General features: G+C 42.0%; 1 protein-coding gene and 1 long non-coding RNA gene across 4 annotated transcripts in view; one reads left to right on the top strand and one right to left on the bottom strand.

Moving 5' to 3' along the window:
• The window catches only part of LOC133632087 (protein unc-13 homolog C), a 321,103-nt gene that overhangs the window by 13,747 nt on the left and 290,217 nt on the right, over nucleotides 1-17,139 (bottom strand). For both annotated transcript variants that reach the window (XM_062024332.1, XM_062024326.1), the window contains 3 exons: nucleotides 15,169-15,316; nucleotides 4,031-4,123; nucleotides 326-485 (listed from right to left, as the gene is read on the bottom strand). In XM_062024332.1, the coding sequence (XP_061880316.1) occupies nucleotides 326-485; nucleotides 4,031-4,123; nucleotides 15,169-15,316 (401 nt within the window). The remainder of the gene's footprint in view (nucleotides 1-325; nucleotides 486-4,030; nucleotides 4,124-15,168; nucleotides 15,317-17,139) is intronic.
• LOC133632100 (uncharacterized) overlaps nucleotides 411-17,139 on the top strand; it is a 222,594-nt gene continuing 205,865 nt past the window's right edge. For both annotated transcript variants that reach the window (XR_009821657.1, XR_009821656.1), the window contains exon 1: nucleotides 411-497. This is a non-coding gene — a long non-coding RNA (uncharacterized LOC133632100). The remainder of the gene's footprint in view (nucleotides 498-17,139) is intronic.

Genomic DNA, 17,139 nt, shown 5'->3' on the forward strand with positions numbered 1-17,139 from the left:
AAAAGGTGGCCTTTACAATCCGATTGGTCAACTAATCGCTAAGGTAGTCGGTGTCTAGTCGACTAATAAAATATTTGTTAGCTGCAGAAAGGAGTGTAATTTTGCGAGGATGTTGGTGTTGGTATTATTTTTACGTAAATCATATAGGGAACACTGCCTTTACCTTCATGCTTTGTCATGCACTCCCAATCATTCTAAAAGTAAATGTTAAATATATTCTTATCATTTGAATACTTACAGTAGTTTAATATATAACATACAAGGGGATATTTGTTTGTGCGCATATCAACTTAGTGTGTGTGGGTCTGTTGCTGTCGTTACTCACTATTGGAATGTTTCGTTGTACTTGGGCGACCAGTTGTTGTTCTTGGTCTTGGTGCTGAATTTGCGCTTCTTGTCAGCCAGGTGCGGCCCGATGGCGTTGACCTCCACAAACGGCCGGAACATGGCATTGGTCTGCCAGAGGAGGTTGTTCACACCGACCACTGAAAGAAAAGGTACACACTAACAGTAATTAGCTGCACACAACAAAGTAATAATATATGGATCAACAATAATAATCACAGAGACAAAAATACCGAGTGCAGCAACAGACCATAATGCACTCCAAACTTTATTTTTGTTGCGGTGCACTGGAATGGTGCGATTACGGTGAAAAGCTCCACCCAAGCGTCCGTGTTGTGTCGTTACAAACTAATGGCGCAGCATCGCACTCTCATCTTATGTCTTTCTAATAAACATAACTGTACGGCTATGAACACGTCGTCATAGCTGTTATGTTGCTCACAAAGTGTGTGATGAGAGAAAAAAGAAGGTCTATTTAACAGAATCAGCGCTGCGAGACTGAACGGAGCAGCGGGAGGTAAATGATGACAAGTATTCTTTTCCCTTTTGGTGTGAAGGATCATAAATCATAATTGATAGCATGTGCTATTAAAGAAAATGAGTCTCGCCCACATCTTGCATGTGTTTTTCTATGTAGTTGCTTGCATATAAACTATGACAAACATTACTCTATTACCTCCAAAAGGGCCAATAATTTCAATTAATCTCTGAGTGAGTTGTATATAACAACTACAAAAATAAGCGTCTCACTCTCAGGAAAAACAAAACAAAAAAGAACCCCACTACAAACCACCTCCTTTATGAAACAAAATGCCAACTCATAAATAGTTTTCTTGAACTCCATTTTAAAGATGATTGCCGGTATTGTAATCCGTCATTTTAAAGGCCTACTGAAATGAAATGTTCTTATTTAAACAGGGATAGCAGGTCCATTCTATGTGTCATACTTGATCATTTCGAGATATTGCCATATTTTTGCAGAAAGGATTTAGCAGAGAACATCGACGATAAAGTTCGCAACTTTTGGTCCCTGATAAAAAAGCCTTGCCTGTACCGGAAGTAGCGTGACGTCACAGGTTGTGGAGCGCCTCATTTCTGCACATTGTTTACAATCATTCCCACCAGAAGCAAGAGCGATTCGGACCGAGAAAGCGACGATTACCCCATTAATTTGAGCGAGGATGAAAGATTCGTGGATGAGGAAAGTGAGAGTGAAGGATTAGAGGGCAGTGCAGGACGCCAGGATGTATCTTTTTTCGCTCTGACCGTAACTTAGGTACAAGGCCTCATTGGATTCCACACTTTCTCCTTTTTCTATTGTGGATCACAGATTTGTATTTTAAACCACCTCGGATACTATATCCTCTTGAAAATGAGAGTCGAGAACGCGAAATGGACATTCACAATGACTTTTATCTCCACGACAATACATCGGCGAAACACTTTAGCTTCGGAGCTAACATGATAGCATCATGCTTAACTGCGGATAGTAACAGAAGAAACATGCCCCTGACTGGAAGGATAGACCGAAGATCAACAATACTACTATTACTTCTACTAACAGGAGACACCGAACTAAACCCTGGACCTGTAACCACACGGTTAATGCTGTCCCGCCTGGCGAAGCCTAGCAATGCCATTGAAGCTAACTTAGTTACGGGACCTCGACATAGCTATGCTAAAAACATTAGCTCTCCACCTAGGCCCTCATCTGCTCATCACCACCCGTGCTCACCTGCGTTCCAGCGATCGACGGCGCGACAGAGGACTTCACCATGATCATCGTGCGGTCGACGGCTAGCTTCGGATAGCGCGTCTGCTATCCAACTCAAAGTCCTCCTGGTTGTGTTGCTGTAGCCAGCCGCTAATACACCGATCCCACCTACAGCTTTCTTCTTTGCAGTCTTCATTGTTCATTAAACAAATTGCAAAAGATTCACCAACACAGATGTCCAGAATACTGTGGAATTATGTGGTGAAAACAGACGACTTAAGCTGGCCACTGTGCTGTTCCAAAATGTCTGCTACAATCTGTGACGTCATGCGCAAACGTCATCATACCGAGACGTTTTCAGCCGGATATTTCCCGGGAAATTTAAAATTGCACTTTATAAGTTAACCCGGCCGTATTGGCATGTGTTGCAATGTTAAGATTTCATCATTGATGTATAAACTATCAGACTGCATGGTCGGTAGTAGTGGGTTTCAGTAGGCCTTTAACTACTCATCGTTATTTATTTGTAAAAAATACTGAAAAAATAAAACAAATATTTAGTAGAAGTAGTACTTGTATTATATTGTACACATATACTGCATTATAATTATACTACTACTAATACTACAACTACTGCTGCTAATATGACTACTACGCCTACTACAGTACCAACAATAATTATAACAACAATAATTAGTGTATAATGAAAAATACATGTAATAATATACGAGAGTTTTAAGAGTTTACGACTGTCTTAACTCTATAATAATAAATTAACAATATTAATATTGCATTGTCATATAAATATAGATTTGTTTTTCATAACTAAAAGCCTACCCTTATAACTGCCTTAACCCTATCATAATAAAAAAAAAAGTAATAATACCAATAATAATAATAATAACAATAAATTGTATAACTACTGTATAACTACATAATACAACAATATTAGTACTACAATACTACAAAATACTAAAAAGATTGCCGCATGGACACACAACACAACTTTTCCCTATTACCATTATGTTTGTCTGTTTTGTAATCCTTTTTAATGGACCTAATAATGACAACATTTTACTATTATTATTATATAATAATAATAATAATACATACTATTATTATTATTATTACCAAATTATTATAAATTGTATTACTATTTTAGTATATTATACTACCAGTAAGGATACTATAGTACTAATACTGATCATAATAATAAACAATTATTCTTAGTATATTACTAAATAAAAAATTATTAAATATGTTTATTTATTAAATTGTACATTTGTGATTATATGCATATTGCTATTATTATTATTATTATTACTAATAACAATAATGATAATACATTATCATTATTAAATCCCTATTTTAACAGTCCATTAAAAATGATTCATTACAAACCAGACAGGCAAACGGAATGGTAAATTGTTTAGCGTCCACGTGACGATTGATTGATTGAGACTTTTATTAGTAGGTTGCACAGTGAAGTACATATTCCGTACAATTGACCACTAAATGGTAACACCCGAATAAGTTTTTCAACTTGTTTAAGTCGGGGTCCACTTAAATAGATTCATGATACAGATATATACTATCATATATACTATCATCATAATACAGTCATCACACAAGATAATCACATTGAATTATTTACATTATTTACAATCAGGGGTGTGGGGGGGGGGGGGAACAATCTTGTAAGTATCTAATAAGTTATACAGTAGTTGTATGAATTATTATTATTACAATAATATTAATAACCCAAACATAAAATGTGTTTTTACAAATAAAAGTCTCCCCTGATAAATGTGTAAACCCAAATAAACAAGATTCCAGTGCAGTATTAAAGAGGAGGTGGCCCACCGGCTGCACAATCATTCCAAGAGCTGCCTTAGGCGAGCATTTGCTGCAAGCGCGAATACATTTGAATAGAAATGACAACTTATAGAGTTTGAAAACAACCAAGCTCACCCTTCACGCTGACTTTGTGCTCCCCGGTGCCGGGATGAGAGATGAGGTTCACTTGTATGGACACCTCGCCCACCGAGCCGTTACTTGACTGACCTGAATACAAACAGTATGTATGTTTAGAAACAAGTGGAGTAAAAACGACAAAAATATGCTACGAACCCATAAAAAGCTACAACAGGGAAAGAACACTTGTTTTTACAATGGTGGCTGTAAAATGTTGTCTTTTGCTTCGGGCTGTGCAAGAACACGTTTGACTGCCTTGAAGGGACAGATGGTGCAAGGAGATATCGTAAATAAATAATGTTCTGAATGAAGTCTTTACCAACAAAACAATGTGGACTGACTTAAGTTGTAGTTTGCAGTGTTTTTTTGTTGATTATGGTTGCAAATTGTTACGAACATCTCTTATACAACATCTTCCCAACCTAAACTAGTGTGCTTCCAAGTGCAAAAATGACACGCAATTAGACCTGAAATGCACAGCACGTGTTTTGCAGAGAGTCAGCAGCCTCGTGAGCGTCTGTGCAGTTGATGAAGGAGCGTGCTCGACTGATAGCTGATCAATATGTGCCAAACACGCTGCATGCGTTAAAGCCACTAATGAAGAAAACAAGTCGGGTGATTTATTGTAATGATACTCTTAAGAGGAGGAGGGAGTCACTGCTGCATGATTAAGCTAAGAACTGCTGTGAAATTACTCAAGCGGCAAGCTTCAACACAACACTTTTAACTCTTTCATGTATTGAAGCAATACAAGAATATTGTAGGTTTTTCCACATACAGTCAAATATTTCCTGCTCCATTTGGTCACTCACTCTTTATTTTGATTTTTAATTTTTTTACACATAAAGGTTGTTGTTTACATGTTTATTAGTGTAAGATCTTGTGACTTTCAACATTTTATATGTCCCAAGTAATGTAAAATTTCAAACGTTCATCATTTCCCTCACTGGTTTGTGTGTATACTTCGTGTATACGCCCAAAACAGTGTTGTAAAAATTTAAGCTTTTGCTGGGTTGCATTTGACGTTTTTCTTCTTTGTTAAGCAGCTAGAACAGGGGTGTCCAAACCTTTTCCACTGAGGGCCGCACAAGGAAAAATTAAAGCCTGCGGGGGCCATTTTGATAGTTTTAATTTTCAAATCATAACAAAATATATGGATTTTGGGTTTTTTTTACCTTTAGGGCTCCCGGGGACCATAAAGGGTCTAAGTCATTAAAATGTTAAAAACAAGTCAAATTATTTTTTTATTTTTTTTATTTAACGCTTACAGTAAATCTCTACAGTATATCAACTTCAGGTTGATATAAAATAAAAAATAAAATAAAAAATGTTATGCCTTTTCTGTCAAGACAACTTTGTTTCTTATAATAAAACTGAAATATGCAGTATTTCCCCCACTGCCCAAAACCTTCAGAAAGCAATGTTTGATGTGAAGTAATTAGAGCCTTAAAAACATCAATAATGCAAGACACCACTGATATTAATTCATTGTTATTTTTGAGTAATCACAGTGAAAAGATGAATAAAATCCCATTAAATATATTTAGGATCCAAAATGTGCCCCACTCATGAAGTGATATGGTCATGAAGTGTATCCAGTGATTATACAATAAAGTTATTTTCCATTTAACTTCACCAGTTTTAGATTATTTTTATTCAAAATCGCTGAATTTTCACATTTGCCGTTCAAATACTGAGAAGAGACGGTGCGGTGATCAGCAGCCAGTTGAGGCACGTCACTGCGTTGTGCCTCAACATGGATTGCGGACTCGGCTAACTGCTGGCCTGATGTGCAGTGAGACCGTATTGCTATATGAATTATATTCTACATTTCCATAGTTTAGTTAGCTGAGGTATATAATGTACAGTGTATTTTGTCAACAACTGTATGTGTAAGTATTTCTTGTGCTGAGCAATCATAAAACGGCTGCGAAGACGCACTGGCTGAGGCTCGCAGTAATCCCGCCTCCTGGTGGTAGAGAATGAACCCCCGCGTGCAAGATTTAATCTATTTAAAAAAGTTATTTAATAAGAAGCCAAAAAGTGCAAAAACAATAATGTTCATGTTGGAGGAGTTGTGAATGACTGCTGGGCCACAACATTAGGTACACCTGCAGACTGCAGCACTGATTTCATATTTCATTCATTCACAACTCCTCCAACATGAACATTATTGTTTTTGCACTTTTTGGCTTCTTATTAAATAACTTTTTTAAATAGATTCAATCTTGCACGTGGGAAGTTTAAGTGTGGGCTTTAGTTGATAGAACACTCTCGTCAGGGGGTGCATTAATACAGCACAACAGCGGGGCATGGACCTCATTTATAAGTAAAGGTAAGACCATAATAATGTTTGTTTTTTTATTAAATATGCTTTTTTGTGTGCTACAGTTTGTATGTGGAAAGTTAAAGTTAAGTTAAAGTACCAATGATTGTCACACACACACTAGGTGTGGTGAAATTTGTCCTCTGCATTTGACCCATCCCCTTGTTCACCCCCTGGGAGGTGAGGGGAGCAGTGGGCAGCAGCGGCGCCGCGCCCGGGAATAATTTTGGGTGATTTAACCCCCAATTCCAACCCTTGATGCTGAGTGCCAAGCAGGGAAGAATGCTGGTATGAGCTTTTAAACATAACCCGTTAACTGCTGCCAATCAAATGGTGAATAAGATACTCTTTAGGGTTCATATGTTTGTAAATCTGACTGTGATGAAGTCAGTGCCTCACCAGCCATGAACCTCACCGCACGTCACTGATATAATGGTCAAAAACAAAGGTAGTGCAGCAGGGAAGTGCACACAAAGCATAGGGGAACCTAGGTAGGTACTAAACAGGATAAACAAAGCAATGACACTGTCGGCACGGCCTATAAAGAAGCCTGATTGGCAACCTGGAACAGGTGTGCCCTGACTGCCAATCAGGAACAGGTGAGGGGGACAGTGCTCAGGCCGGAAGAGTGGTGGAGCCAGATAGGAAGTAGAATAAAAATAACAGCACTAGAAAGGAAATACAGAAACAAATGAAATGCAAGACACGGTTAGACACTTTCTCACAGCCATTTGGGCGTAACCGTGCATTCTTGACATGAAAAATATGAACTTGCAGAACATTTTTAGTTTTGATAAATCACATTGCAAGTTCAAAATGATTACATTTGCATCTCCTCCCCTCAGTATTGTGGGCATTTAATAATCGGCATATATTCTGCCCAAAAGGATCACACTCTTTATTCTGCTCATTTAAGAGACGCAATCCTCTTTGCACAAGTTTAGTAGATCAACTTTGCAAGTTTGCAGGTGTTTTAATACATGCCAAACCTTTCGTAGATCAGACCCTCAAAAATTCTGGTTTTGGTGGTAAAATTATTATTTTTTAAATAAGCTGGAAGGTGACAAAGTTTGGATGCCCCTAATTGTAAAATATTGTTTATAGACAATACATTTGGCAAGGGGTATTAAGGTATGTATGTTATTAAGGGGAGTGCTCATTACATTTCACCTGGTGCAAAACAATACATAACACATGAGAAAGCTACAACACAGTAAATGCTAACTACAGAGAAAAAGGGGCGCTTTAGACATGAATTGTTGTGTTAGCCCAGGGGTCGGCAACTAAAAACGTTGAAACAGCCATATTGGACCAAAAATACAAAAAACAAATATGTCTGGAGCCGCCAAAAATTAAAAGCTGTATATAAGTCTTATAATGACGTAAGTGTCTATATTAGCTATAATAGCCTACTATCAAAATGACTGTGTCCCAGGCTGAAGCAAATCTTCGTTGACAGAAATGTTGAAATTTAATATTTATTTTTCTACACATTTTTACAACATTAGAAACCATTAGTATGTGGGCTTGTATTAAGCCTCAGGGAGTTGAACGCCCCTGCCTTACATAGTTCCGGGTCACCCTTGGGCAAGGTGTAGCACCCGAATGCCCCCCCCATCAGGGTTACGATACCCCCCATGAACTACACTAGAAGAGGATGCGTTACCCGGCCCGGAGGAAGCCCGGGGCCCTCCTCCGGAGCTAGGCCCGGAGGTAGGGCTCGTCAGCGAGCGCCTGGTGGCCGGGCTTGCCACGGAGCCCGGCCGGGCACAGCCCGAAGAAGCTACGTGGACACACCATCTTCTCTGCCACGTGGGCCCACCACCCGCGGTCGGAACCAGTGGGGTCGGGTGCGCTGCCAAGTGGATGGCGGTGAAAGTGGAGGCTCCGGACGGACCAATTCGGGGCAGCAGAGGCTGACTTTCGGGACGTGGAACGTCTCTACGCTGGTGGGGAAGGAGCCTGAGCTGGTGCGAGAGGTGGAGCGCTACCGGTTGGATCTGGTGGGGCTTACCTCTACGCATAGCAAGGGCTCTGAAACCACACTCCTGGACAAGGGATGGACCTTGTTCACTTCTGGAGTTGCTCAGGGTGTGAGGGCACAGGCGGGTGTGGGGATACTCACGAGTCCCCGGCTGAGTGCCTGTACGTTGGAGTTCACCCCAGTGGACAAGAGGGTCGCCTCCCTTCGCCTTAGGGTTGGAGGGGGGAAAACTCTGACTGTTGTTTGTGCATACGCACCAAACAGGAGTTCAGAGTATTCAGCCTTCTTGGATACCTTGCATGGGGTCCTGTATGGGGCGCCGGCAGGGGATTCCATAGTCTTGCTGGGGGACTTCAACGCGCACGTGGGCAATGACAGTGATACTTGGACTGGCGTGATTGGGAGGAACGGTCTCCCTGATCTGAACCTGAGTGGTGGATTGTTATTGGACTTCTGTGCTAGTCACGGACTTGCGATAACAAACACCATGTTCAAGCATAAGGATGCTCATAGGTGTACCTGGTACCAGAGCACCCTAGGCCAAAGATCAATGATCGATTTTGTAATCGTATCAGCTGATCTGAGGCCGTATGTTTTGGACACTCGGGTGAAGAGAGGGGCTGAACTGTCAACTGATCACCATCTGGTGGTGAGTTGGGTTAGATGGCGGGGGAAACCTCTGGACAGACCTGGCAAACCCAAGCGTGTAGTGCGGGTGAACTGGGAACGTTTGGAGGAGTCCTCTGTCCGGAAGGACTTCAACTCCCACCTCCGGCGGGACTTCTCTGCCATCCCTGTGGAGGTTGGGGACATTGAACAGGAATGGGCAATGTTCAAAGCCTCTATTGCTAAAGCTGCAGATGTGAGCTGTGGCCAGAAGGTCTTAGGTGCCTCAAGGGGCGGTAACCCTCGAACACCCTGGTGGACAGTGGTGGTCAGGGAAGCCGTCCGACTGAAGAAGGAGTCCTACCGGGGTATGTTATCCCGGGGGACTCCGGAGGCAGTTGCAAGGTACCGACGGGCCCGAAGGGCAGCGGCCGTGGCTGTGGACGAGGCTAAGCAGAGGGTGTGGGAGCAGTTCGGGGAATCCATGGAGAAGGACTATCGGGCGGCACCAAAGCTGTTCTGGAAGACCATACGGCACCTCAGGAGGGGGAAGCAGGGAACCATCCAAGCTGTGTACGGCAAGGATGGGACTTTGCTGACTTCAAGTGAGGAAGTCGTGGGGCGTTGGAAAGAGCACTTTGAGGAACTCCTGAACCCAAATACATCAGACACACCCTCCCTGATAGGAGCAGGGCCTGAGGATGATGGGGGATCGACGTCGATCTCTCGGAGTGAAGTCACTGAGGTAGTTAGACAACTCCACAGTGGCAAAGCTCCGGGGGTTGACGAGATCCGTCCAGAAATGCTGAAGGCTCTGGGTGTTGATGGGCTGTCTTGGTTGATACGCCTTTTCAACATTGCGTGGAAGTCTGGGACAGTGCCGAGGGAGTGGCAGACTGGGGTGGTGGTTCCCCTTTTCAAAAAGGGGGACCAGAGGGTGTGTGCTAATTACAGGGGTATCACACTACTCAGCCTCCCTGGGAAAGTTTACGCCAAGGTACTGGAAAGGAGGGTCCGGCCGATAGTCGAACCTCAGATTCAAGAGGAGCAATGTGGATTCCGTCCTGGTCGTGGAACAACTGACCAACTCTTTACGCTTGCGGGAATCCTGGAGAGGGCCTGGGAGTATGCCTATCCAGTCTACATGTGTTTTGTGGATTTGGAGAAGGCATATGACCGCGTCCCTCGGGAGATCTTGTGGGAGGTGCTGAGGGAGTACGGAGTGAGGGGAACCCTGTTGAGGGCCATCCAATCTCTGTACAACCAAAGCGAGAGTTGTGTCCGGGTGCTTGGATGTAAGTCGGATCCGTTTCCAGTGGGGGTTGGTCTCCGCCAGGGCTGCGCTCTGTCACCTATCCTGTTTGTGATTTTCATGGACAGGGTTTCTAGGCGGAGTCGTGGCCATGGCGGAGAGGGTATACGTCTCGGGGGGCTAAAGGTTGCGTCACTGCTGTTTGCAGATGATGTGGTCCTGATGGCACCTTCGGTTCGTGAACTTCAGCTCTCACTGGATCGGTTCGCAGCCGAGTGTTCAGCGGCTGGAATGAGGATCAGCATCTCCAAATCTGAGGCCATGGTTCTCAGCAGGAAACCGATGGTTTGTACAGTCCGGGTAGGGGACAGGACTCTGTCCCAGGTGGAGGATTTTAAGTATCTCGGGGTCTTGTTCACGAGTGAGGGAAAGATGGAGAAGGAAATCAGCCGGAGAATCGGAGCAGCTGGGGCAGTATTGCAGTCTCTCTGCCGCACTGTTGTGACGAAACGGGAGCTGAGCCAGAAGGCAAAGCTCTCGGTCTACCGAGCTATCTACATTCCTACTCTCACCTATGGTCATGAAGTGTGGGTAATGACCGAAAGAATAAGATCGCGGATACAAGCGGCCGAAATGAGTTTCCTCAGAAGGGTGGCTGGCATCTCCCTTAGAGATAGGGTGAGAAGTGCAGTCACCCGAGAGAGACTCGGAGTAGAGCCGCTGCTCCTTCGCTTGGAAAGGAGCCAGCTTAGGTGGTTCGGGCATCTCGTGCGGATGCCTCACGAGCGTCTCCCTAGGGAGGTCCTCGTTGCACGTCCCACTGGGAGGAGGCCCCGCGGCAGGCCAAGGACCAGATGGGGGGATTACATCTCCTCTCTGGCCTGGGAACGCTTCGGGATTCCCCAGGAGGAAGTCGCAAATGTTGCTCTGGAGAGGGAAGTCTGGGGGTCTCTGCTGGAGCTGTTGTCCCCGCGACCCGATTCTGGATAAGCGGTTGAAGATGGATGGATGGATGGATAGAAACCATTAGTAAATCAGAGGCTACTCAGAAGATGAGATAACGCCTGGAAATTAATGGCTTTTAATGGCCAAAGGTATAGATGTGTGTCCAAGTTAAAACTGTCTTCTTTTCATAGATTTATTACAATCTTTGGCAAGCTAAGAAATGTTTGCTGTGGACTGGAACAACATGGCACACAAACAACTATCTGAAATGCAGCCAATATTACATACAGATAATGTGTCGTGAGACATGCAAAACTAAATTATAAACAAAGACAAACACTAAAGGAAATTAAATGAGCTCAAATATACCTACAAACGAGGCATAATGATGCAATATGTACATACAGCTAGCCTAAATAGCATGTTAGCATTGATTAGCTTGCAGTCATGCACTGACCAAATATGCCAGGTTAGCACTCCAACAAGTCAATAACATCAACAAAGCGCACCTTTGTAAATTCACACACAGTGTAAAACGTTTGGTGGACAAAATGAGACAACGAAGGAGTGGAAGATTTTACATGTAAACAAAGTGTTGCGTCACAGTCCACACTCTGGTGAGTCCAAGAACCGTGAAAATTAGTAGGTTCACCAAATCCTCTCATCAGTGACGCATACACACAAACATATTAAACAGTGGGCTTTCTAACAATTGGGAAGGTTTGTGTCATGTTTGTCCTCAAACAAAAAACATACTAAAACAAAAACAAATTCCTTTTTCAATCTTTTTTAAAAAAATGCTCCAGGGAGCCACTAGGGTGGCACTGAAGAGCCACGGGTTGCTGACCCCAGTGTGAGCCTAACAAGGCGCAAGTAGGCTTCCGTGGAATAAACCAGTGCACGCTCTAAATGTGTCGCTGTCACAAGCAATGGGGGGGAATGGTGATTAATGAACGCTGGTCAAGAGCCACTTCTTGCCACACTGTTGGCTGACCTAACGCGCATCAGCTCCCTCGCCCACCCCGGATAAAAGGGAGACAGGTTTAATATGGATGCCAAAAGCGTCAGTTAGCACGGCCATGGCAGCCTGCCGATATGCAGGCTTTGCCACTTGAACGTGGTTATGCACCTGGAGGTAATTCAGAAGGGTGGGGGCGGTAAAGGTTGGTATGGAGACGGATGAACGCGGCACATACAAAGTGGGTCACTGATGATAAGACAAAGAGAGCAAACTTATAGAATCATATACTTTTGTGTGATTCCTACAATACATTCGCTCTTTCACATCTTTGTGATGCCAGAGAGAAGGAGCAGGGAGCAATGAAGCGTGGGAGCCCGCAAGGCACAAGGGGGTTAAGAGGGCGACCTTTTCATTTGTTTTTATCGCTTTCTATTAGTTTACTGGGAAAGAGACAAACAACGGAGAGATGCATGTAATTACTGCCATGTCAGGCCCTGGACTCTGATCCCTTCAGCTTAATGTAGAAGCAGCTGAGACTGATGGGGGGGGGGGGAAGTGTGTGCTTTAAGGCAACCTAGTATAGCTTCAGTAATTAAGGTTGTATGTTTGCCTAATTCCTGTGAGAATCCTGCGTGTGACTGAAACATTAAGGTGTGGGACTATCCAGGGCTCGCAAACAACCACCGGGTAGCATCTGTGAGCAGATGATACCGTATTTTTCGGACTATAAGTCACAGTTTTTTTCATAGTTTGGCCGGGGGTGCGACTTATACTCAGGAGCGACTTATGTGTGAAATTATTAACACATTACCGTAAAATATCAAATAATATTATTTAGCTCATTCACGTAAGAGACTAGACGTATAAGATTTCATCGGATTTAGCGATTAGGAGTGACAGATTGTTTGGTAAATGTATAGCATGTTCTATATGTTATAGTTATTTGAATGACTCTTACCATAATATGTTACGTTAACATACCAGGCACGTTCTCAGTTGATTATTTATGCGTCATATAACGTACACTTATTCAGCCTGTTGTTTACTATTTTTTATTTATTTTAAATTACCTTTCAAATGTCTATTCTTGGTGTTAAGTGTACATTTCCCCCAAAAATGCGACTTATACTCCAGTGCGACTTATATATGTTTTGTTCCTTCTTTATTATGCATTTTCGGCCGGTGCGACTTATACTCTGGAGCGACTTATACTCCGAAAAATACGGTACTGTATCATCTATTTCTCTTTCGGACTTGCCAGGTCTTATTTGGTAAAGTGAAGGATGAGGCAGAAACACAACCGTACCTACGGTGGGTACCTACCGTGGTGCCTCGGTTTTCGTAGGTCCCACTTTTCGTAACAAACTAGTGGGTTTGCATGCGTATCATTTAGGGATGGTGCCGAACTCGGTACTTTTATAGGCAAATTCCACCTGTCAAATCTAACGCTGCCATATTTCGATACCTTTGTTTGCATGCAGGGGCGCCGCTAGGGATTTTGGACCCCATGAAAATAATCTTTACAGGGCCCCCTGTATTATAATTTCATCATCATTAGGGGCCTCTCTGGGCCCCCCTCCATCATGGGCCCCTAGAATCTGTCTCCTTTACCCCCCCTTTTCGGCACCCCTGTTTGCACGTGACGTCACAAAACAAACAATAACTTAAGCACACTCACGTCGCACTAAGTCAGACTTCCTCTCTGTAATGTTACAATTTTCAATGCCAAAATAGCAAGTATGCCTGATACAAAAACACTCAAAAGTACAGTAAGGCTTAATTTTTCAAAATGCACTAACTCGATGCTACTTTACATTGGATTTTCCATAGACATGCTACTGAATAGCATTGTCGATTTTACATGGCTATTTTAGCACCACCAAAAACTACAACTAGGATGTTACATGTTACAATCAAATAGCTGGTGTGTGATAAGTACAATACTTACAGTATAAACACGTTTTAGGGCACAACATGAGACTATATTTAGCTTAAAGGGGCTGTTTGCAACATTTACACAAATGCCTAGAGCAGTGGTTCTTAACCTTGTTGGAGGTACCGAACCCCACCAGTTTCATATGCGCATTCACCGAACCCTTCTTTAGTGAAAAATAAAAAAAACATTTTTTTTCAAATTCAAGACAACGTTGTAGGTTTTTGGTAACACTTCAGTATGGGGAACATATTCTAAGTAACAAAGACTTAATTTAGAGTTTTTTGGACACTAGGGGAACATATTCTAAGTAACAAAGACTTAATTTAGAGTTATTTGGTTAGGGTTAGGGTTAGAGGGTTAGTGCCAGGGTTAGAGGGGACGGCGTGGCGAAGTTGGGAGAATGGCCGTGCCAGCAATCTGAGGGTTACTGGTTCGATCCCCACCTTCTACCATCCTTATCACGTCCGTTGTGGTCCGTGAGCAAGACACTTCACCCTTGCTCCTGATGGGCCTGGTTAGCGCCGTGCATGGCAGCTCCCGCCATCAGTGTGTGAATGTGTCAGAGTTATACGTTTCAGAAAGAAAAATTACCCCATAATGGAAAACATAAATGTCTACTATAGAAGGATATATAATAATCAGACACACATATATATGTATATATATATATATATATATATATATATATATATATATATATATATATATATATATATATATATATATATATATATATATATATATATATATATATATATTTGTTTATCAAATACTGATATTGTACAGTAGGGAAATGATTCATATGGCCCCCATTCCTGGGTGGATCTCGTGTGGGAAGAGGAGTGGGGGTTAATCATTGTGCAATGCAGCCTGCTGATAATGATGGAAAGCACCACTCTACATAGCAACTGACGTTGCCACATAACTGATTTCAAGATAATCAACACTCTACTGCCATCAGGCTGTTAAATTGGGTAATGCAACCCCCTCAATTCGTCACATTTCATGTGTCAGGTCAACCATGACGAAAGGGGCCATATGAATCCACTTCATAATGTACAAACTGTACACATTTAAAAGTAAACCCACACTTCAGAGCTCCAGAACAAAAAACATCTATCTTACCTTGAGAGGTTTGGGTGCATATATATTTCTTGATCAAGGCATCTGTAGGTTGAGTGTAAAGGCTAAGCGCATATTTGAGGGACTTCATATCAGGGCTCTTTTCCAGGAAGGTTTTCTTCAGACCGTTTCCTCCGGCATGGAAATATTGCTGGGGAAAAAAATAAAAAACGCAAAAAGAGTTTACATAGTTGACATTGCAAATAGCTCCAGGGTAATGTGCACATGGTTGACATTTTTTTTTTTTTTTTTACATGGCCATGGGGTGCAAACACCTTAAGTCACATTCACAGCTAATTACCATGTGTGTAAATGTGCAAGCCATGCCTGCCATGTTCATGATAACCCTGACAGCACATGTGATAGAAAGTGAAAAAGGAGGCTGAGTCAAGTGACAGTATCGCTTGTGGATCTAAGGTCTTTAGATTACTGTATGCCTCCTTAGTAGTGCACGATCATTCCAGAACAAAAAAGTATCCCTGCAGAAAGACGTTGTTCAAGACACCAATCATCTCTTTTTAGGGCGTTCATTACAGTAACTATGGCCTTTTGCTGAAACGCTTTGCTCATTAAATGTATGCAAGGTAATATACTACTGTTATACAAGACAGTAACACTAATTATAATGCATTTTTAACTTTTAGTGAACATATATTTCCTTTTCTCAGGACATAGCCACTAGCATCCCACCAGAATATCAAAATCTTCAGAGATTTCATGAACGGCATGTTTGTTTTTGTTCAAACCCCACCTTCATACACCGTCAGCGACTGTTGATGCATCATTGTCACTATACTCATTATACCTGTGTATAGTCACAATAAAAGGCATTCTATTCCATTATATCATTGTGATGTGTATTTCTCACAATGATAGAATAGAATAGAATAGAATGCCTTTTATTGTCACTAGGGATGTCCGATAATGGTTTTTTGCCGATATCCGATATTCCGATATTGCCCAACTCTTAAATACCGATACCGATATCAACCGATACCGATATATACAGTCGTGGAATTAACACATTATTATGCCTAATTTGGACAACCAGGTATGGTGAAGATAAGGTCATTTAAAAAAAAAATTAAATAAGATAAACAAATTAAAACAAATTTCTTGAATAAAAACGAAAGTAAAACAATATAAAAACAGTTACATAGAAACTAGTAATGAATGAAAATTAGTAAAATTAACTGTTAAAGGTTAGTACTATTAGTGGACCAGCAGCACGCACAATCATGTGTGCTTACGGACTGTATCCCTTGCAGACTGTATTGATATATAATGTAGGAACCAGAATATTAATAACTGAAAGAAACAACCCTTTTGTGTGAATGAGTGTAAATGGGGGAGGGAGGTTTTTTGGGTTGGTGTACTAATTGTAAGTGTATCTTGTGTTTTTTATGTTGATTTAATAACAAATAAAAAAATAAACACCCCCAAAAAACGATACCGATAATAAAAAAAAACGATAATTACATTATATTACATTTTAAAGCATTTATCGGCCGATATCGGACATCTCTAATTGTCACTATACACAGGTACAACGAGATTAAAAGCAACTCCAGTATCAGTTGTGAGAAATACAAATCACTCAAAACCCCTGCTGATTGGTGTTTACAAATCTCACTCTGTAAACAAGTGACACACTGGAAAATATATGCCATATACCGTATTTTTCGGACTATAAGCCACTACTTTTTTCAAACGCTTTGAACCCTGCAGCTTATGAAACGGTGTGGCTTATTTATGGATTTTTCTTCGCTAACAGCCATAATGTTTTGTAGTCAACAAATAGTTTCCATATTACGTCGACATGCCAAGCGGTGTGCGGCTTCAGCGGTCGCGGAGGCAAAAACTCGGATATGGGAGGAGTTCGGGGAAGCCATGGAAAACGACTTCCGGATGGCTTCGAAGCGATTCTGGACCACCATCCGCCGCCTCAGGAAGGGGAAGCAGTGCAATGTCAAC

The sequence above is a fragment of the Entelurus aequoreus genome, linkage group LG02 (assembly GCF_033978785.1).
Source record: "Entelurus aequoreus isolate RoL-2023_Sb linkage group LG02, RoL_Eaeq_v1.1, whole genome shotgun sequence".
Taxonomy (NCBI): domain Eukaryota; kingdom Metazoa; phylum Chordata; class Actinopteri; order Syngnathiformes; family Syngnathidae; genus Entelurus; species Entelurus aequoreus.